The sequence below is a fragment of the Cinclus cinclus genome, chromosome Z (genome assembly GCF_963662255.1).
Source record: "Cinclus cinclus chromosome Z, bCinCin1.1, whole genome shotgun sequence".
Taxonomy (NCBI): Eukaryota; Metazoa; Chordata; class Aves; order Passeriformes; family Cinclidae; genus Cinclus; species Cinclus cinclus.
This window is the reverse complement of record NC_085084.1, coordinates 56,578,306-56,601,362: the sequence shown is the minus strand read 5'-3', so window position 1 is coordinate 56,601,362 and position 23,057 is coordinate 56,578,306. Positions and strand designations below refer to the sequence as shown.

At 37.3% G+C, this 23,057-nt stretch overlaps 1 protein-coding gene across 1 annotated transcript in view; it reads left to right on the top strand.

Annotated features, from left to right (window-relative positions):
• KDM4C (lysine demethylase 4C) overlaps positions 1 to 15,087 on the top strand; it is a 236,830-nt gene extending 221,743 nt beyond the window's left edge. Inside the window, exons 23-25 of the mRNA XM_062514063.1 lie at positions 9,072 to 9,191; positions 12,915 to 13,007; positions 14,719 to 15,087. Coding sequence (XP_062370047.1) covers positions 9,072 to 9,191; positions 12,915 to 13,007; positions 14,719 to 14,895 — 390 coding nt within the window. The 3' untranslated portion in view covers positions 14,896 to 15,087. The remainder of the gene's footprint in view (positions 1 to 9,071; positions 9,192 to 12,914; positions 13,008 to 14,718) is intronic.
• Positions 15,088 to 23,057: the final 7,970 nt, after the last annotated feature.

Here is a 23,057-nt window from a genome sequence, read left to right as displayed (position 1 = left end):
AATTAGCTACCACTCTCCTTTTCATTGAAATTGTCTTGGAACATATGAAACCTAATTTTGTGTTTCTAAAAGTTTGCATGAAATAGTATATACTATCAGCTTCAGAAAGAAAAACAGTTTGACAATTTATTGAGATCAGTGGTTGTTTCAGAGAGTTTCCACAATTTGTTTCTCCACTTGCATTAATGGTGTTAGTAGATATGGCACTGCATACAGTGTTTGCAGTTGCAGTGTGGTATTTGCAAATTTGAGGTGTTGGTTGTGATCACATTAGTCATGCTCCTTTTATGAAACAATCACCAGTGAGCAGGACTGTGGAAGCTTAATCACGAGCATTTGCTAAAGTTAGTATTGAAAGTTAGTATTAGCTGAAGGAATGTAGGCAGAGAAGAAAATTTGGATCAAGTTCTTTTGTAGAACGGACCTGGAAAGGGCACTTCCTGATGGTATGGTCACCCTGTGCTTGCTTCTGCGCTCCTTCTTGTCAAACCATCTTCATCTGGTTTCTGTTGGTACAGGAAGCACTTTCTCATTATGTGTACCATAGTAGCAATGAGGTAAGGCAGTAAATTTAACTCAGGTTCTAATTTAAAGGGAAAATTTAAGAACTAATCCTAGAGTTCAGCTGGAGTAACCATGAGGGTGATTTCTGTGCAAAAGCCAGATAATCACCCCTGGATTTTTCTTACTTTTTCATGTTTTGAGTCTAGGGACTAGGCCACTTGTTGTCTTACCAGTGAAAATCAGATGCAGGTAGTGTGTTTTGTCTATGTTGTGAGAAGCTACTGTTAATTTTGTGATTAACACAAGAATACTCATTTGCTTTGAATTGAAATGAATGTGTTATGAATTCAGCTTGCTGCAAAATTAATTTCAGTTTCTCAAATGTAAGAGGACAGAGGTGTTTTTGAGTTTCAAGTTTTGGAGACATTAAGTTTTATTTCAGAAACTATGACATTTCTAGGATAAAAGTCAATACAGTGGCTTTCTCTGTGCAAATTGTGGTTATATAGACCAAAAACTATTCTTAGATATTTAAGAAATGCAGGGTTATGACAGAAAATGAACCACAATATGTATAAAATTATGAACAAATACAGCATGATTTAGAGTAAAAATTATATATAGGTACGTAGGAAAGCCAAGTTTAGTGCAATTACGGAATGAATTCTCTCTGCTTGTCTTTGATCTTTGTAACCTAAGGGCTAGATTATGATCTTTCAGTCTGCCAGGAGGAGAATTAAAATATTGTGCCATGGCCGCTCTGCAGCAGGGATGGAACCATACAGAAAGGATGTGTTTTACCAGGCAGACTGTGGGGCTGAAGCCAAGCTTCTGCTTACCTCTGCCTTTTGCCATTCCATTTTGCCTGATTGCATGGACAAGAGCACACTGGAATTTGGAAGAATTTTCTAATACAGAAAGCTGCCAGCAGCACAATGAAATGGATTTTAACACAGTCTTTCTGGAAGACTGCTGTTGAGTGATTGAAATATGTCTTCCTAGAGGGTTTTGGTGTCATATGATACAGAAATGAATGACTTTAAAAGATGAGAAATACATTCAGACAAACTAATTGTTACAAATACTACTTTTGAGTTAACATTTGAACCATCTTCAAACACACAGCATCTCAGGAAAAAATAATCCCAATAAGGTTCTGTGTATTTTTATTCTAATCCATTACCATTAAGTGAAACAGTTCACAAAACCTGTTGTAAGAGTTTCTTAACCACTTTTAACCTGTTTTGTTTATGTCAATTATATCATCAGTGGTGTATGACAACAATTTAAATGAACAAAGGGACATTTTGTACCTTGTTTTGGAAACAAAGCAAATCAGGGAGTGAAAGCCAGGAGTGTCAAGGAGATGGAGAAATGTTGCTAAATGACGTTGAGGAAAATACTGTAATTTGAATACAATATAAACAAACAGAAATTATTTATTTTGAATACAGTCTAAACCAGAGTGATTTGAAAAATAATAAAGCTCAGTGCTGTGTCTGCCAGTTAAACATATAAACAGTTCTGTTAGTATTGATGAAAATAAAATAGTAGCTCCTGAGGTTGTTCATGGGATTGGGATTGCTCAATTAAAACACTCCTGAAGAAAAAAGTGCCAGCCGGATTTGTTTTCTGTCTTAGTTAATGCTTGATGATAGTTGACAGATTTTGTAGAGTCATCTGCTGGGGAAATGGGTGGGAAAATGTTATCGATATGGTAGACTTGAAAATTATTTAATTAGTCTCAAAGGAATTAAGTGTTTTAGAAAAAGAGGAGGGTATTCTACCTGTCTAAAAATTTAAATTTATGCCAGGTGATGAATGTAAACTCAGGTTTGGAAATAGTGGTATAAGTGTCATGAGCTTGACATTGGCTAAACGCCAGTACACCCATGAAAAATCATTCACTCATTCTCCTCTGCTATAGTTGAGCAGAGGAGGGGGAAATAATTTTTTAAATAGGGGGTTCATGAGTTCAGGTAAGGATTGTGAAGAAAACACTTCAAGGGCAAAACGGGATCAAAAAACATAAAAGGTATAAAGCAATACATTTATTAACAGAAGAGGATAATGAGAGTTAAATTAAACCTTTAGAAGTGACAAACTGACTAAAAACCCCATGTTTTGTCTTCCTCTGCTGTTGGTGGGAAGAAAGAAGGGTTGAGAGGGGAAAGTGTTCTAATTTCCTTCAGTTCACTTAGGGAGAGGAGTCTCTTTTGTTATTGTTCCCATGGGAGACAGTTCTCTGTGAATTCCTCCAATGTGGTTCTAATTTTCACAAGTAGCAGTCTTACCCAAACTGCTGTGAGTTCCTCCCACGGGCAGAGCAGTCTTCCCACAACTATTTGTTGGGTCAGTTGTTCCTCGCGTTAATCTTTTCTAGTACAAAAGCAAGGGTCTTCTATCTCTATCTCTGGAAGCAAGGGTTCTCTCTCTCTCTCTCTGTTGGAGTTTTTCAGCATCCACACACTCCAGTGTGAGCACCCTTTCTCATGGGATACGAGTGGACCTCTACATCCCCCCATGCAGTTCATGAATTAGAGGGAAACAGTTTGTTATATTCTATTCTTCACCACAGCTTGCAGAAGAACCTGGGCTGCAACACCCGAAGCACCTTCTCCTTCCCCTCCCTCCTTTTCACCAACCTTAGTGTCGCCTCATTGTTCTCCCTATGTCTTTTCACCTTTTCCTTTTTTTTGACTTGGGAGGAAATTGGCGTCCACAGTTCGTTTATTCTCAAATTCTATCAGCTGTAAAGTTTTTATAGAGCTCTACAGTGCTGAAAGGTTGATCCCGCCTGGACTCCACATCTGGGAATTGCTCGTCGTGCTTCTCAGTGCTGGTCATGTGGTCCCCGCCAGTGCCAGGGGAGCCTCCACGGTGACGGCTCCACTCAGCACCTCTCTTCATGCGCGCTACCAAAGAGGAAAAGCTGCTGCCGCTGCTTCTGCCCTTCTGCGCACAGCACGGCTGGCTAAAAGCGGCTTTTAAATGAAGTTCATTGCAAGCCATGCAGAGATGGCTCAGGCCGCGTGGTGCCGCCCCCGAAGTGTGTCCTGGCTGCATGGTTGCTCCCGGACCATGATGGTGCCAGCCGCTCCTGGCCTTGGCTGCTCTCAGCCTCGGCCTCGGGGCTGCTTGCAGTGCCAGAATGACACCCAGCAGCACGGCCCGGCCAGGCCCCGCTGGGACGGGGACCAGCGACCCCCCACCCCCACCCAAGGAGAAGGAGGAATTTCCTTTTTTCCTTCTTAAATATGTAATCACAGAGGTGTTACTAACTTCTCTAATTCGGCCAGCCAGTATGTCAGTTATCAGAGCCTTTAGGGATTGGCTCTGCAGGACATAGTAGAAGTTTCAAGGAGCTTCTCTCTCAAAAGCAGCCTCTGGCTTCCTCTGCCCCCAGTAAAAACCAAGATGTGTTATCCTAACATGAATATGCTTATTCAGATGAATTAGTGGTGAATATGAGTAATCTTCAAAAGTAATCCTCAGTTACTGGTGAATATGAGTAATCTTCAATCCACTTGCAGAGAATATTCACATTTAATACTCTACGCTCTGAAGAAATTTATTTTTCTTCAACACCTTTCCAAGTTGTTGGCCTTATCTTTTCATACATAGGAAAAGAAATCTCAGTCTTTATTGTATTGGGTTTTTTTTAAATATATGAATTTTTAGGGCCATGTTCAGAGAAGTGTCTCAGGAATATTCATTAGCTTTAGAAAAAGGTCTTCAGACTGGCTACTTATGGATTGCAAATGTTATTTACCTTATTATTTTCTCCTCTAGTAAGCCCTCTGGAGGAGCACAGATGTGAAAACTGAGTTTACTAATCTCCCACTCTGATCTGATCAAAATGAATATTGATTTTGTTCATTCTGATGGAAGTTCTACAGAAGGCTTTTGCAAAAGCATGAGGGGCAGGCAAAAGCAACTTTGAAAGCAAGCACACTAGTCTTAAGTTATCAATTGCAGGATCAAGTTGGGGGTCTTCATCATCACAACTCATCTGTCGTCTCTTGAGTAAGGGTGGAATCACACAATCCAAACCAATCACATCATCACATGATTAATGAGTCCAGTGGTATGATGGATGCCTCATTTGAATAGGCAAGTGTTGGTGATTTTCTATTAGAATTTTATTGTTTTCTTTAGCAGTTTTAAACATTTTCTGCTGTTGGGTTTATACCTCCCCTAAAAGACACCATATGGGCTACATTTTCCTATTTTTAAACAAGTTTTTGAGATACAATGCCCAGTGCCTTCCCCAGCAGCAGACAGTACCAGACAGCTTCCTGTGCCACACTGACTGAAAGTCAGTGCCACACTGGCTTCTTCTCCACAGGAGAGAGTCTCTTTCCCTGTGCCCAGCTATGACATGAGGCGGTGTAGAATAACCTACAGGCCCTATCCATGACCCCTCCTGGCTACTGTAAACATTAGCTCTGTCCTGGCCAGAACCACAACACCATCATAGAAGGCCTCTAGATCAGACAGGCCTGATTTGCCCTTAGTGAAACCATGCTGGCTTCTTGGATCACCTCCTAGTCTTGCACGTGCCTTACTATGTCTTCCATGGGGATCTGCTCCATGATCTTCTGATGCACAGAGATGAGGTTCAAAGGTCTTTATTTTCCTGACTCTACTGTCTTCTCATTTTAAAATAGGAGTCATGTTTCCTTTTACAGTCACCAGGAACTTGGAGTGCTCTGAATTTTCAAATATGATAGAGAGTGGCTTGGGAAACACACCAGCCAGTTCCCTCTGGACTCTGGGTTACGTATCACCAGGCCCCGTAGACTGGTACCTCACTTTCATCAGTTGGACACAAACCTGTGCTTGGCTTACAGTGAAAGGAACACTGCTCCTGCAAGCCCATATAGAGGTTCAAGTGTAGATACTTATTTTCAGTTGACTCCTTTGGATCAAATCTAAAAGAAGTGAAAGGCTTTTATAGTTTTACAATTTTAAAAATAATTATTGAGTTTGAGATAGCTGATGTAGTAACTGAATAATCAGGGAAACATTGTCAAAATAAAATTGTAGGCATCCAAGTAGAAGCTTTTGATAGCTTGGAAGAATAGTCTCAATAGTTCAGAAGTTCACCTTAGACCAGAATAGCTATATCTCTTTGCCTTAATTTAAGAAAGCATTTGGAGATATTTGAAAATATTTTCTTCAAGTGTCAGTGGCTGTATTCAAATTATGGGAATATTACAACATTTCAAGATCCTGGATTCCAGTGCATGCTTCAGGTGCAGTCTTCCTTCTATTTTCTTAGTGTGACTCCACAGTTCCTAGTCTGTGTCTTCCATCATCCACCACTCCAATTGGATTTGTTATTTGTAAATTCTCTGTCTGACCTTAATAAACCAAGTCAACCTCTCTGGTAAAAACAACCAACTATCAGAAGAAGGGTAGAAAAAGTGTCTTCTTTATTTGCAATGCTGTTCATGTGAATTCCTTTATAACAGTGTAGAAGACAACCCCAATATTTCAACATGAATTTCCAACATCTATTACAAATAGATTGCTTACTATTTAAGTTTAGTGTATATAATTAATTTCACAAGAAGTTTTTCTAAACCCAGAAAGTACTAACTTTAATAAACAAGAACTTTCAGAAATACTATTGTTGTTGTTGTTGTTGTTATTATTATTATTATTATTATTTGCAGATTTTGCTCTTAAAGTGTCTTTTTGAATGGTTGTAAGCCTAACACTGGGGAGGCCATATCTGTAGTAATGTGTCCAGTTATGGTGTTACCTGAAGTATGTGGACGTAGAGGAGCAAATATGATAAAAGGATATTAAAGTAATGGAGGAACTGAAGTATCTGGCATATGTGGGGACTGACAGAGCTGGGTCTGTTCAGGAGAGCAGTAGGCTCAGAAGGATCTTATCCAATTGTGTAATCACGTGATGTGGGAAGTAAGAGAATGAAGCCATGGTGATGCAGAGTGACAGGATGAAAGACAACAGGTGCCAACTGAAATGCAGTTAATTCCTCAGCACAGGATTTTTCTCCACTTGAGAAAAGACTTTTTCACTGTGAGGGTTGTTGAATGCTGGATTAATGGCCCAGGGAGGCCTTGAAGTATTCATCTTTAGAGATAGATAGTTGAGGTTGGAGTTGGAGCTCTGAGCTGTGAAACAGCAGGAGTGTGAAACTGGACATGTAAGTGGACTGTATTTTCAGTACTGATGGGCATGATTTGTCCAATTTTATAAAGAAGGAAATGTAATGTTAGGTAATTGTACAGGAAATATGCATGGTTTATAAGATGAATGTAGATTGAGCCTACACTATATGCTATTTACAGCTAGTATGGGGATGTTGAAGGATTGCTATACCAGCCATATGTTGTTTGATTTCTAGTTATATAACTGAAAAAAGTGAGGTTGCATTTTTGCCATTTTGTCAGTCTAAGAAATGGCTCTTATCATTCCTAAGGAAAAGACTGTAAGAATTATTTGTGCAGTCAAAAGAGAATCTCAAATGGTATGATCCTGTGAAAATAAAAGGTAGTAGCTCTGGTAGAAATTAATAAAAACTAGTACCAATTTCCCAAATATTATTCCATAGACTAAGACATTGTGATGAAACATGAAGAATGAGTTTGTTATTTGTCTAGTTATTTGCATGAGGACTCTAATTTTCCAAATGAGCAATTCCATTAGCTAGACTAGAGCCTGTGAGATATTTTTTCTTGTGCAAGTTGCAAAGGCAGTAATTCATGCTGTGCTTTTGTTCTTGGAAAATTAATGTTAGACTTGACATTGTTGTCAGATTGTTTGTTTTCAGGAAATTTACTCCATTCCATGATAGATTTTAGAAGTTTGTTTCAAGACACTTAATCAAGACTCCTTCTTGCACTTTTGCAATAAATAGATAGCAGAAGAAGTATCATAATGACAATAACCATTTTGACAGTCATCACTGAGGAGAGAACACCTAAGAATACAGTCTAATTTAATTTATAGCCAGAGCTATGATAGTATTTAGTATTTCCTGTCCTTCATAATTATTGCCCTGCAGCAGCCATCCTTTCCGCTTTCCTCCTGCCTCTCCTGAAAATATCAGGAAGTGTAATACAGTAATTCCACCGAATCCCAATGTATGGTGATGTTGAAAGGATATATCTTTCTGTATTTTTCACAGTAACCTTTTCCAGGCAAACACAGGGCATATTTTAAAGCCTTTGAACAGTATCTGAGGGGTGACAGAGACAATATTGTCATGTAGAAAGTGTTTCTGTGAACATCCAGGTTTTAATTTCTTTTATCCTGTGTTGAATCTGACTCATGGATTAAGATATATATGATTAAAATCAGTTTATAAAGGTTGGATTTGGCTAGAATGATACTACATCCAGATAATGTCAAAGTGAGGATCCTTGGAGTGCATTTTTCTCTCACATTTTAAGTTCTTTGTCATGATTATTGTTGGCCTCTGTTGGAAGTGAATTGTTCAACTCAAAATGCAAATATTTTTCTAAGTTATTCTCTGAAAATTTAAGAAAACAGTGATAGTATTACGGCAACCTGAGATAACTCCAGGTCCTGCAGGACCTTGTCAATGAGTCCTTATACCTGAGTCCTTGTCTTTATCTTTCCTCTTCCCACTGTAGACCAGTTATGAGTGAACTGATAATGTAGTCAGTGAGTAAGTCCTCTCACGCCCAGGAGAATACCACTCGGCACTAATTTACATGACAGGTCTTGTGATGTAGTCACTGTGAAGTAGGGATGCCTTTGTTGGGGTAAGGATTTGAACAAAAAATTGGTGAGCCCAGATGTGTCACATAATTTTTTGGTTCTTTGTCTTCTTTCATCGTGAGCAGCTGCTGTTATGGGTGTGTGGTTGGCATACTCTGAAAATGAGTCATTTAGGTCATACTGAAACATATGGGACAAAAGAAACCATTTCAAGAATATGATGCAGCTACTGATGCTCTGACATGCTCAACTAGTCAGACACAAAATTGGCCGAAGCATTGTAACAGAAATGCTTTATATCCTATGGAAAAAAGTATTTCCTCCAAATTTTACTTTGTCAGCATTTGGATTCTTTTAGTGTTTCTCCATCAGCTAAGCAAAAAACTCATTGGCATTCTCACCATTTATGGTTTGATACACATATGTTTCAGTCAGCAAAGACAGCATCCAGCAAAAAATATGCTGTGCTAACAAAACATGAATTACTTGGATATGTAAAAGAGAAAGCATTGCACATATGCAATTGCACTTTAGTGATCATTATTTTCAGTGTGTGTTAGAAATTAATTTTGGTGGAAGCGTATCACAGTTGCTGATAGCTATCTGATTTATGCATATGTTGTCTTGCCAATGCAGCATCAAGCTGTAAAAAAAATGTTTCTTTGGTCAGTATTTCATTTTCATAAGGGCTGACATTAGCATTAGCCCATTAGCTGGATTATAAAACTTGAAACATGCATGGTAATAAATCTTCTTCAATTACAAAGTTGTAAAAGCATCTTACTGGTAATTTCAGTGTAGTGGCTCACTCACTGATTTAAGAATCCATCCTTCTTTGTAAATAGAGCAGAGATTGCCTAAGGCTGGGTCCACCTGCAGAGGGAGAGGTTGTCCAAGTGAAATGGCCTGATGGAAAACTGTATGGTGCAAAGTATCTGGGGTCAAATACAGCTCACACGTATCAGGTGAGTATCTGTGTTTATTACCAAGCGCTTTCTTTTCAGATGTCTTTATTCTAAATTACTCATTTGGCTCTAGCACCAGAGTGGCCTGCCACACCTTCAAAGATGAAGAAGGCTGGAGTGTGAACTCTTACTGTAACTGTTACCACACTTGAACTAATGTGTAAAACTTTGTGAGTCAGTAGCAAGTGCTGTGCACTATTTGAGAGGAGGTTTCACTTGGTCTTACAAAATCAAGAAAATTACTTTTTTCTAAGAACTCAGATAAACAGGTGGAACATTAAGATTGAAAGATAAGATTTGTTATTTTCTGCAAGTTATTTGCTTTCATTGATTTCAGCTAATTATAAGATTAGTTAAGTATTGATATGAGCCTACAATGAACCTGAGGCATTTCATAAGATGTTGGAATGGAGGACAGTAAGAAGAAGAGCATAACTTTCATTTGTCTGAGGCATTTTTGAATTAATTAATCTCAGGAGCACTTTATCCTCAGCAAAGGCAAAAGGGAACTGAACATAGAAGGCAAAGCTAAAAAGCTGACTTCTGATTTCAGAGTAACAATTACTGTTTTTTTTTATGGCCTTGCCTTTGAGAAAAATCAGTGAGCAGCTTTGAGTACCCAAGTGAATGGTAGAAACTGCAATAAAACAATCACAATAATAATAGCAGTTCTGAAAGAATGAGAATCTAGATACATTTCTTTTATATATATGTAATAATTTTCACTTATGTAATTCTTTTCATCAGAGGGCTCACATTACTGTACCAAAATGGCAAATTTACTATTCTATCTCTAGATAAATTAAGGCACATGGAAGCTAAATTACTTGCTGCATTGACCTTCTCACTTTGCCAATGACTTGCAATCAAATTCAAGTCCTCAAATGCCTAAAGCCTTGAGCTAGTCTCTAAATCTTACCTCTTCCCTTATATTTAGCAGCTGGATTATGTTGTGAAGGTGGAAAGTTCTTTATAAAGTATGAAGATTATTTTTCTATAGTAACATTAATCTTCAAATCATTTAATCTTTTGAACAACTAGTCTTCTGAGGAACACTGTGAGATAAATTAGATGTGTGTTGTTGTCTTTCATATTTGAAGGAATTTGACATAGTCAAACAACTTTTTATTTTAGACCTCTTGAACAACATGATGAAACAAGTTTTGTTTAAGGAAAATGGATAAGCATGAGGAGGCTCAGCAAGATTTAGCGTTCCTCAGCATAACAAACATAAATTCCTGTAAATTGCCTTTAACAACCCCCTATCATGGGGGGAAATGACAAAGTTTAAAGATTAGAGGGAGTCCATATTGCAATACATAGAACTGTAGAGACAAGCAGGTATTTTGTCTGCAGGATGAGAGAGGAGGCTGCCTGTGGCCACATATTTCAGAAAATTTATTACAGGGAGCGTGCAAGATTAACGTCACAACATATTAGTATTTCTTCCTATGGTCTTTCTAAACAATGTCTGAAATCTCCCAGGACTTACAGATACACAAAGGTTTGTTTTCATCTGGTGTGATCTGTGTTGCACCTTTGAGATTCTCTTACCCAGTCTTCTGTGTAAATTCTTAGATCTCATAAGGCAGTTCTAGTTGTAAAATTCTGTGAGTTTTCCTCATGTTCATCAGACATTTGTAACAAATGTGGTACTTGAGCATGCAGGAGCTATGGCATGATGCACCAGAATTTGTTACACAGTTTGACATTTGTCAGCCAGTATCCTATGCAATCCCTAAGCAGAGCTAAATCTGCCAAATGAAGCAGGTGCTCAAGTGAAATTATTAATGTGATCCACATCTGATTTCATAATGATTTCTGATATTGAGGTTCACAATTGAGTTAGAGTTTATTAAATTGTCCATTCACTCCATTAATTGCTTTCTAACAGCTTTCCCTTTAATTTATGATGTGCTTATAGAAAAAAAATCTCATTAAGATAGTAACGTACCATGCAGACACAGTACAGCAGCAGAATCCAACTGAAATAACTTACTTAATAAAATTGATTATTTGAAATGTAGGATCTGCAATCTGACTTGAATTGGAGCTATTAGAGATGGTGGGTTTATATTTTACATGAATCATGATACTGTTGAAAATCTTAGAGAACCTCTTGTGTTTACTATGAAGTGTAGGCAAATTATTCCCAGTGTGATATGCTGGATTATACCCAAAGAACTTCCACTTACTCTTCATTGTAAATGTGCAATATATTTCATACTGCAAGCGTGACAGATTCTCTGGTACGAAGCATTTGCATCCTACTGCACACTGTGAGTAAAAACAAATATACTGACTGTTTAAGAAGAGATTTTCTTATTACACTTATAAAGTGCCAGAGTTAATTTCCTACCCAGTTTTTTCATCAGGGATGCAAAAACATTATTACCAACTGTATTATGCAAAACACTTAACCAAATGTGCTGTGTGGGAAGGAGCAGGAGTAGCAGAAAGACTGTTCCTGTATCCTGGATTGCCATAATTTAATTAAACAAGCTTAAGGCAAATAGAGTAGGCTTATGGGGTTAGTAACAGGAACAGAGAGGAGTAAGGATGACTCTTGTGACTTTTTTATCCATTTGTGTGGTCTATGCTTTTAAAATGCATTCCAGATTTATGCAGCCCTATTAGCTGCATTGGAAAAATTGTTTTTAAAGAAGTTAATAGATCAGAGTCTGTATCTTGGCTTTTGAGAATGGATATATGGATTTTTCAGCTGTTTGCATATTAATCTGACATACTCAGCTTTTAATTTGAAACTAAAACCCCAGTCCATTCACAAGTTAAAATATATGATTTTTCAGGTTTATCTGTAATAATACTTTTGATAAGTCAGTATTCTCCTATGTTTGTATTTGAGCTTACTCCTTTAGTCAAGTGTGTTGTTGTCGTTCACATGGTCTTACTAAATCACCAAAGAATGTAGAATGGGACTTCTAATTTTATATCAAACTTTAAATTATAGTTTCTGTGGGAGCTAAACTGCAGTTACAGATAATAGCTGAAATTCACAACTGTTAGATGAAGTATTAAAATAGAGGAAAAAATCAGCAGCTACTGGAAAAGCTTAAATGCTTCAAAGCCTCAGCATTTTAACATTCCCCACACCTAGTTACATTTCCTTTCTCATTTTTTTGCTACGGGGTTCATATTGGATTAAATCTAAACCTAAGCATGATAAAGCTTTTCATCTTCTGAACTGAGCATTTAAAAGAAATTCCATCAGATTCAATAAAATTCTATTAACTGGTATTTCCTTAGTTGTCACTCACACTTTCTTTTGACATGGTCTTCCTCAACCTTGAATTGCAGGATGTTAAAATTAATTTTTTGTTTATTAGAAGCAAGTCAAAAAAATTAGTGACAAATAAAAATGACACAAGGACATTTTAATATGTCACTCCTGCAAAATAATGTTGCCTGTCTTATTACTGTTCACTATTCCTAATCTAAAAAAATTTACTTCATTATATATGTGTCAGTGCTGATTTTGAAATCTCTTTGCTTAGATATTATTTTCAATGTAGGCATATGTTGCAATTCCTAAGAAATAATATTTTTTATGTTTCAGCCTAATTCTGTGCTAAAACAGATTTCAAAATGTCTGTATATAAGTATTCTTTGTTTACTTAGGTATTTTTATCTGGAAACATTTCCAAGAACTTCCTGCAAGAGTTAATTATTATTTTATTTTCAAATACACATTTTTCCAATTAGGTGGAGTTTGAAGATGGTTCTCAAATAGTAATGAAGAGAGAAGAAATATATACACTGGATGAAGAGCTTCCTAAGAGAGTAAAAGCACGTTTAGTAAGTATTTGCTGATCTAACCTTATTACATATATATATATACGCAAAAGGCCAGTAACACTATACTTGGATTTATTTTAGATTTTCAGTTTAAATAGACTCGTGTTTTGTGAAGCCTGTGCTAAATCAGCCCAATTAGGAGATATGTCCATTTGATAGTGATATGGTTAGTTTTTCTTCCAGTACAAATGTTGTTGTCAGATGTAATTCTTTTCTCCTAAAAGGGACATCGTGTTTGTCTGACCTGTCAGAACAAGAATGATCAAGTTAATAAAGATTGAAATTGACAGACATTCTATTTTTTCAGTATGCTTATAACAGGTATAGTTTTTAAAAAATTTTCCAGCTTCTCAGAGCTTTGTGATTTTAAAAGCCTTGACTTAATAAAAAGGCAATTAACTTCTTGTAAGAAACAATGCGGCTGATCTAAACTTGTTGGTGGCTGGATTTATCATCATTTCACTACTCTTTTGTTTAAAACCAAATTTTGCTACTTTTTTAAAAGTTTCCTGCTCTTTCAAGCAACATCCACCAGCCACATTTTTATGTATGTGTGCCAAGTGGAAAAGTGTTGAATTTCACAGAGAGCATAACTCGTAGAGGTTGAAAAGGAAAAGTTCTTCCATACATTTGTTGGAGGAAATTACTGTTTTTACCTGTTCATTCTAATGCAAAATGCAGTGGTCAAGTATTCTGAGTTAAGTAACCTTTCTGTCATTGAATTTGGGATATATGCACAAATCTTTCAGTGTCCTGACTTGGGTTAAGATAGATGTCTTGAAGAGCCATCTGATTATATTTAATGGGGCTTTTTGTTATACTTGGAAAGCACACCATTGCCGTTTTTTTGCTTAGAATGCAAACTATTGCATTCTCAGCATAATTATAATAATGGGATTTATGCTATTGTTTTTTAAATCAGTTTTTTAGAAATCAGTATTTATTTGTTTTTTGTTTGGTAATCAATTTCATTAGGGAGTTAACTATGGAATGAAAACATTAAATTTGGTCAGCTGAACAAAACACACCACAGCCATTGCTGAAACCTCGGCATGATTTATACTAGTGCCTTAAATTCTAGAAATATGTAGGTTAGTCCTAAAGGCATGCCCAACACCTCCTTCCCCTCCTCGTGCTGAACACAGTGCAAGTTAAATACAGCCTATGATCCTCTTTCTCTCTATTAAAATAAAAGACATCAGTTCCTTCTAACTGATGTTTCTCTTAAACTTGGGAATTCTTCCAGCAGTGGTAAGTTGATCCAAAATATTTTGCCTCTGATTTTGCCCAAATAGCTTGCTGTTTGTTGTTCCACTAGTTTGTTAGTAGGGATGCCCAACTGGTTTAAATTTGACAAGTGGCCAAACAATAACCCTGATCCTTTTCAAATGAGGCAGTGCCCACATTTCTTTTCAGGCATCCATGACATAGTACCTTGCATTTAAAACTTTCCTGAATAACAAACACAAGGTGGTGAATGATACTGCTGGGATCAAACCTGCCCAACAGCTGCATCAATTCCATGTCACTGTTTTCTCACCTAGCATTAGCATGCCTGTGTGATCCCTGGATAAAATCCAGACTAACAATAGCTGGTTAGTTATGTGTTTCCAAGGAGTGCTACAAATGTAGAGAATTTAATACTGAGCAGAACATGCAAAATATGGAGTGATAACAATTGTATATATCTGTAATTAATGTCTGGTTTTAGTCTACAGCTTCTGATATGAGATTTGAAGACACATTTTATGGAACAGATATTATCTTGGGAGAAAAGAAAAGGCAGAGAGTGTTGAGTTCTCGCTTTAAGAATGAATATGTGGATGATCCAGGATACCGCACCTTCTTAAAAAGCTCATTCCAGAAGAAATGCCAGAAGGGACTGTAAAGGAAACAAGAGAAGAGAGAGAGTTCTCGATTAAAAAGCATGCAGCATTGTTTGCAGTTCGGTTTTGTTTAATTGAAAACTCTGTTTTACAGTGAACTAATCTATACACCAGCCTTGTAATTTGAAGTACTTGAGTTCTGATTCCATCAGTTAATGTATTTAAGGATTTGTAATGTTTTACATTATGAAACCAGGGGGAAACCAAGAGAGATTACTAAATGATATGATGAAGAAAGGTTTCAGTCCTGCTCTCTTTGAAATAAGTGGTAAAATTCCCTATGAATTCTTTGATTCACAGTTCTGAGGAGGAGACATTTTAGTAAACAGAGATAATGTCAGTGGCTCACTTTTTTCTGCACAAATGAAAGGTTGTTAAGTTCAAAAATAGCAGTTTTTATAAAATATTTTTGAAACAAAGCCAGATTTGTACAGTACTGAGACAAAAAAGGCTGTATTTACTTTGTACAGTGCTTTTACATTTTTATGTCACTACTGTTTTCAGTAGGATTTGATGGGGACTCAGCTATTGACTTAAATATTTTTGGCTTTTAAGAGAGGTCTCTTCAGCACAGCAAGGATATTTTGTATATTTAAAGAGACAGATTTTGGCAGGTATTTTTGAACATGTTTTTCATAAAGTCTTAAAAATAGCTACTTGTGAAATATGAATTTATTTCACTGTGTGTATGAGAATTAAATTTGAAATATATATGCTTAACAGCCTAGTTTTGAATGAATATATTACGGCTTTTATTTTGAAATAATGTTCTAGCTGTGTAATAATGTTTTAAAATAAATAAATACTTTACTACTATTGCAGCTTTTTTCCTGCTGTTGAGATTCTGAACCTTATTGTTTCATACCTATAGGAATCAGGAATATATGCTGTATTTTTCTGAACACAACAGAATATAAACACAGATACTCACATGATTTAGTGTTAAAATTCAGAGTTGATAAGTACTGTACTTTCATTTCTTGTCTTTCTATTTCTCTTCAGTCTTTGGGATCTTGACCTTTTTTGGATGTTTCACAGAAAGCAGAAAGTCTGAATTTGTCTGAACACTTGGATATGTGAACCTAGAAGGGAGTGTTATCAAAAGTGACATCATCTATTTCTTGTAAATTGGACAGTCAGCAGGATTTCTGACTGTCTGCCAAAGGAAGAAGAGACCTCCAAAATCCAATTTAAATTGGGGTACTGCTGTTTCTAGGGTTCTGCTTGCAAAAAACCTGAACACATGGACCCAAATATTTTTTCTGTACAAAACCCCAGTCTTTTATATGCTGAGGCATACAGATCTTTGTTTCACTGAAGCCCTTCCATTGTTATTTTTTCAAGTGGACAGTAAAATTTTTTCAATTGCTCTGTGACACCTCAAGTGACAGTGTAAGTTTTCTGTGTTACGTTAACTGTCTTTTCTTGTACCATGAAATCCCTCAGAATCCCTTTAGTCTAAGAAATTGCTTAGCTGTGACAATTGGAATGTCTATCTAATTGATAACACTTTCTCCAAAGGCACTGGCTCGTGGTGGATGCTGTCCTGGCATATTTCACAGTATCAGTGCTCTTTTTGGTATTTTAAAGAAAAGATAAAAACTAATGATAGATTTGCAAAAGATGCGAAGATTGCTGCTGCCTTCTATAGTTATGTGCAGCTGATAATCACGTTGTATGGGGTTTGTGTGACTGGCTTTTTGTAGTGGAGTCTACAGGGGTCGCTTCTGTGAGAAGCTTGTGGAAGCTTCCAGCAGAGCCAATGCCAGCAGGCTCCAAGACAGACCCACACTGGAGTGGGCTGTGCCTGAAGGATTGTACCCTGTGGAAGAGTGATACACATTGCAGCAGTTTATGGAGAGCTGTTTTTGCCCATGGGATGAGCTCACACTGAAGAAGGTAATAGATAGCTCACTCCTGTGGGAGACAGCCCGTGTTGGAAGAGACTCCTCTCCCTGAGGACAGTGCTAGGAACAATGTGCGATGAACTGACCATAAGCCCCATTCACTGTCATCCCCCGGGGGGAAGGAGAAAGAGCCCAGGAAAGAGAGAGATGTGGAGGAAGGTGTTTTTAGGATTTGATTTTATTTCTCATTTTCCTGCTCTGATTTTGTTAGTAATAAATTCAGTTCATATCCCCAGTTTGTCTTGTTTTGCCTGAGATGGTATTTGGTTTGTGATCACTCCCCATCCTTAATTCATTAGCTTTTTGTTATATTCTCTTCTCCCAGTCCAGCTATTTGAGCTGAGTGACAGAGTGGCTTTGGTGAGTGCCTGGCACTCAGCCAGGGTCAATCCTCTACACCTAATTACTGATGCTTAGTTTCACATACTGTGTCCTGTGGTAAGAAGGCTTTTCTGATCTTCCATGAAGGTTCAAAACAACTATGACATTATTAAATTGTTAAATGAATACTAAAATATTTTGTAATTGGATAGGTGATGCTATGTGGTTTAAGAGAGGCTAGAAATCAAATGCATGTTCTTTGCCTGATCTGATAGGACCTCTTATGACACCATGAATAAACCCCTCATTTCTATAGAGTGGATATTTCTCTTCAAGATCCTTGAAATTTGAAATTTTAAAGTGTTGCAATTTTTTTTAAAACATTAATGCAAAAAGTTGGCTTGTTTCCCCTTCTAGGTTGCATCAAGATCTTTGATTTGGAACGTCTCAAAGGCACTGAAATTATTTCTGACCTTTGTAAAGTACTAGAAAATATTTCTGAGTAAATGAAGAGTGTAATTGTCATCATTGCAGCTTTGTGCCTCCTGTTTCCGGACTTGTGGTCTTTGCAGAGTGGATTGGCTAAACAGCTGGCCTAGAAAGACAGTTCCCCTTCCCTTACAATACCTGAAAAGCTACATTTATCTGTTCTACAACAGATCCTGTTATGGACCTTTCAGGTACATGAGATGGAGAATACATTGGTGTGGACTGCTCTGGGAAACCAGGAGCTTGCCACAGACTGAATCAGGTAGACATACAACAAAACAGGGTTGCTCGTTATCCTTGTAACTAATTCTCAATAGCCAGTTTCTCCAGTAAAACATCTCTGTGTTAATTTTCTCCTGGTGTTAGAGACAGATACATCTTTTCTAGTGAAAAAGCATGCTAGCATTCATGACCATTTCAATTACAGTGTCTGTGTGAGGAAGCATGCAGTAAGGTAGGAACAGTGATGCGCTGTTAAAGACTGGCTGAATGAATTAGCATGGTATTCCTAGGAGTAAAAAAAAAATAACCACCCAAAAAACCCCACAAAATGTTAATAGCAAGAGAGCACAGCATGCTCCAGGATAGGACAGGCCATGTTTGTTCTATTGCCTGATACAAGAACAAAGTAGCTGTTCTGTACAGTCATAAATCCTGAAGGTCATGGGTGAGAACACAAAGTAGTGGTTTAGTTAGGATACATCAAAATTACTATCATCTGAAAAATATCAAGGAAGAATCTGAAGTACTTCAATTTATGCTGGCTTGTGAAGTAGAATGCTTTAATGCTGTGACTCTGATTTCCACAGCTGTAAGTAAGGTCTGATAAAATCAAATTACTGGAATTAGATAAAAATTAGATTACTTCTTTTGAAACCTATTTACCATTGTGTTGCTGTAGCAAAGCAATTTTGTTGATGCTTAATAGGAGTTCTGCAATATATTGTGTTGTGCCACAGTGGTTAAAATTTTTAAATTAAAGAGATTAATAGAAAAATTCCTACAAAATATTTTTGCTTTGAAGCTTGTTTATACTTTCCAACTGTGATGCAAGTGAACAGTAGTATTTTGTAACAGAGAGCTTAATTTCGTATCCTGATATTTAGAAGCAAAATAGAGCCAGGTAAAAGCTATCCCTTCTTCTGCAGTTACACTCTTGCTGATTTTGTGAAATGTTTTCCAGTGTAGAAGACATTATAGGGAAAAATAACTGATAATCTGCATTCTGCTTGAATGATTAATAATAAAAAAGTGTTTGTTATTTGTGCTAAATAACAAATATTTGTATTTGCTATCTGTGCTTCTCAGTATAGCCATCTCTGCTTAGTGGCACAATTACAACTATTAACTTTGATAGTAGATGAAGGCAAAACTATAATTTCACTTACTGGCATTAAATGCTGCTTTTCTTCAGTCTCTAAATTTTGTAGCTACTTCTTAGCCAACAGAAGTATTTAATGCCAGTGTTAAACAGCATGTTAGTAGGAGAGAAAGCTTATGTAGGGTGGGCAAAAGGAATCTTCCCTGCATATATGCACAAAAAGGATATCCATCTCTTTTAAAAATTACGGAAGTATCTGATAGATTTATCACACACCTTCACATTTCAAAAGCCATCTCTGGGGCTTCTAGTCTTGAATTCTAAATGCCTTAGATAGCATTTTTCTCTGACACATCTAGCAAAAAGAAAATGCTGATGTTATGGTAAGAGTTCATCTCAGCTGTTGTTTATACAGTCTACTCGGTTATAACTTCACTGTTACTACCAGACTGAATTGTCCTACAGCCATCCTGCTGTTATTTTCAACACTGAAATGTATTTCCTCTAAACTTAGATTTGTAGGAAGAGTTGGTTGCTGCTAGAACTTTTGTAAGAGCCTGTTTTGAGTTACTAAAAACTTTGGCATTTAGATATCCTACAGCTGAAAGTTTTCTGTGTGGGTTCATGTCTGAAAAAATCAGGAAATTTTACCTCAAAATGTTTGGTCTTTTGGAAGGATTTTGAAGAGGAGGATTAAGGATAAAAAAAATCATCCTTCATTCTCTCCCAAACTTTCCCAGGCCTTTATTTGACAACCTCTTTGGTTCCTTTGTATAATAAAAGTGAAAGTGAATCTCTTCATACAGGGTTGGTGTATGACTGAAAGATGAATGACTGAAAGAGTGATTCCCCCTCTTTGAGGGAAGTGTTTCTGTAGATGTGCTGTCATTTGACTGAGCTATCATAAACTGGTCTGTGGCTGGGGCTCAGACATGAAGTCATGGAACTTGCAGGGCTCGTTGCACCATGGTGCCCTTCTGGTGTGAGGGACTGGGCTGTGCATGCATTGCCATCACAGCTCAGCACTGGCCTTGTGGTCTGGGTAAGCCTTTTGTCCTTTTCTTGGTCACCCTAGTTACTTCAGTGGAACATGGAGGCAACTGTTTGTTTTCAATGCCTTGCTAAAGTTGCTGCTGTATCAAAAACCTGGATGGGAAAAAAGAAAAAACAAACCAAAACAACAAACCCAGACAAGAAAAAAGAACCCCAAACTGCTTAAATACAAAAGCATTAAAATTTGAAGGCAGATATGGAGAACTCATGGAGCTGGAAGGAGAAGAAATAGGGGGGCCAGATTCTTAAAAAGAGATTTGTTCACAGTCTCTGCAGAACCCAGGATGCCTGAGGGTCAAATTTCTTGTGGTATAAGCAAATGGCTGTGAAATGTACCAGCAAATTACTGAATAATTGCCTTTAGGAACAGCTATTCCTGATGCTAATTACTGAATGAACTCAAGGAGCAGTTATCTCTGTTCTCCTAAGGATCTGGTCCTTCTGTACAGATGGGAAGTCAGTTACATGGGATAAGATTTTAAATTGTTTTTTTCCAGATTGGTTACTAGAGAAAAACAGGTTTTATGGTTGAGTGCTTATAAATTACTATGCTAGAGTTAAGGATGCAAAATATGAAATATACAGCCAATGCCAAAATTTTCCCAGAAGATATATAATGCTTTAAACTTCCTCATATGTTCCTTACAGATCCAGTCACTAGAGGAACTGTAGGAAAGAATCATCATAATGACTCGTTGGAATGCACAGAAGTTAAAAGCAAGGAAGAATAGAGACGAGGCGCTGCATTCCCAAAGGTGATTTTTTTGCACAGTACTAACATTTGATGGCAATGTCATGCTACATTGTGGAGGAGAAAAGGCTCGAGGAACAATATAACAGAACAAAATTATCTTTGAGAAGCTTCCATATCTAAAGCAATGCATTGCAATCCACCTCTTGCTTCCTATATGGGTATATGTAGCATACATAAATAATAAAAAAAAGCTCCTTAGTCCATTCCAGGTGTGGCAACCAAGGATGACTTGCATGACCCTGGTATTTTTCTTTGAGTCCTATTAGGACAGTAAAAGCAGAAACAGGTGAATTCATTCTTTATTATCTTTTAGCTGTAAAGAGAAAGGAGCAGATAACAATCCCCTTGTCCTATGGGAAATTTCATATTGAAATAGCAGTAAGATAGATTTCTGCACTGAATATCTCTTTGTTATTTCAAGTGTTAGGTCCTCTCAAAAGAAGGGATGGAGCCATTTTGTTCTTATCTAGTTTTGTATCTCCCACTTCAAAGGCCCCCAACAAAAACAGTTAAAAATGAGCTAAAATTCTTCCAGATCCAAACACCCAAATAGAAAAAAGGACAAGTTCCTATTTTTCTGTGGCAACCATGTGAAGCCAAGATGCAAAGGATAGAGATCTCTGGAATGGGAAGGAGTCCAGTGTCTCCAGTGTGTCTCTGTACTCTTCTGTGAACTTTCATCTATCTAATGCCTTAAGACAGCTTGAGACAGGCAGAATATGTTCATGTATAATGCCAGTATGGTCTGTAGATGGTGAGTAATGCTATCTCAGATAACAAAATGGGGACTGATTACTGCATTTTGCTACATATAGCTACAGGAAACAGTGGTGCTGTCGGCTAAAACCAGAAATCATTGGGTTTTCAGTTCTCTCACCCTTGCATCCACTGAAACAAAACAACACAGAACAACATATTGTAGCAAGACCTCACAACTTCAATGCCCTCTTTCTGTTGGATTTTGGGGATGTCTCCAGAGATCATATAAGATCTCCTTGAAAGAAGGAGAAATTAGTGGATGTGAGACTATGTAAGCTGGTTCAGTAAGAGCACTTGAAAAATAAATGGAAGGTACATTGTCAACACGAAGAACTACATGAATGAAATTCTTCAGTAGATCCTTTTGGCCAAGGGAAAGTCAAGCAGAGGCTACATGAGCTAATTGCTGTAACTGGAGGTAAATCTGCAAAAATAACTTTGAGCTGCAGGATACCCCTGAGACAGTGGTGTATCACTGTGTGCTTAGAGAATGAGCAGGACCAAGACACAGCCATGCATGCAGAATTTCCCCCCTGATATTTTGAAACACTGAAGGAGGATTTAAAACAACCATTGAGCTTTACAAGGTCCTTATTGCCAAAGAAGGTGGATGTCTGATATGCAATCATAGTGGTGTGCTACAGCACTCTTAAGGTTTTGGAATAATCAAAGAAGATTTTTTCTCGGGAAAACTCACCTGCTATTTGACAGGGCTTCCTCTTCTGGGGATACTGACAAGAACTGTAGGGGCACATGTAGACCACAACCCCCACTCTGCATAAACATGTTCTTGAGGGCATTGCTCTCAAATTTCAGCACTTTGTGGCACTCTCCCAAAGCTATTTAACTATAGGCACTTCATAAAAAACCAAACCAAAACAAAATCTGTTGTAAATATTTCCTTATGAAGTGCCCATCAGATAAACTGCTGAGATAGTAATGAGAAAATTCATGTCACTTAGTAATGTTTTAAAAAGACAGGAGAAACCAATTGAGAAACCCCAGGAGGGTAATCACTTGCCATCTGAATTATTAATTTCATGATGTGTTTTAAGAGAAAGGACATGATAGTCACTAAAGGAGGCCCTGGAGAAACACAATACTGGTATATCAACACAATTGATTTCTCAGTGATTTAAAGCAAATTATCTTAGTGACAAGTTTAAAAGTTTCCAGTTGAAAAGGAGATGCCACTTCTGGGCCAGTGGAGGGTCATACATGGCTATGATTGCTGGGCAAGGAGTGATCAAAAGAGTTGGCACACCTTACCAATGGTTTTTTTGCCATTTTTTACCAGATGCACTGGGATATATCACAGGTGTACTCACCAGTTTCACAATTTCTTTGTCTTGTCTTCTCCCCTTCTTTGCCAGTTTCATGCCTTAGGAATAAAGGATGAAATGATAGTTCAAGTCTGAGATATGCACTTCTCTACTCTTTTCATGGTGATATAGTGAAAGAGCAGCTCTGACTCCATAGCAAATACTATTGTGGAAATTTTTTTGACATGTCTGGCAGTGCTTTAAATTAGGAAGGTCAAAAGTTTTCATGGAGAGTAAT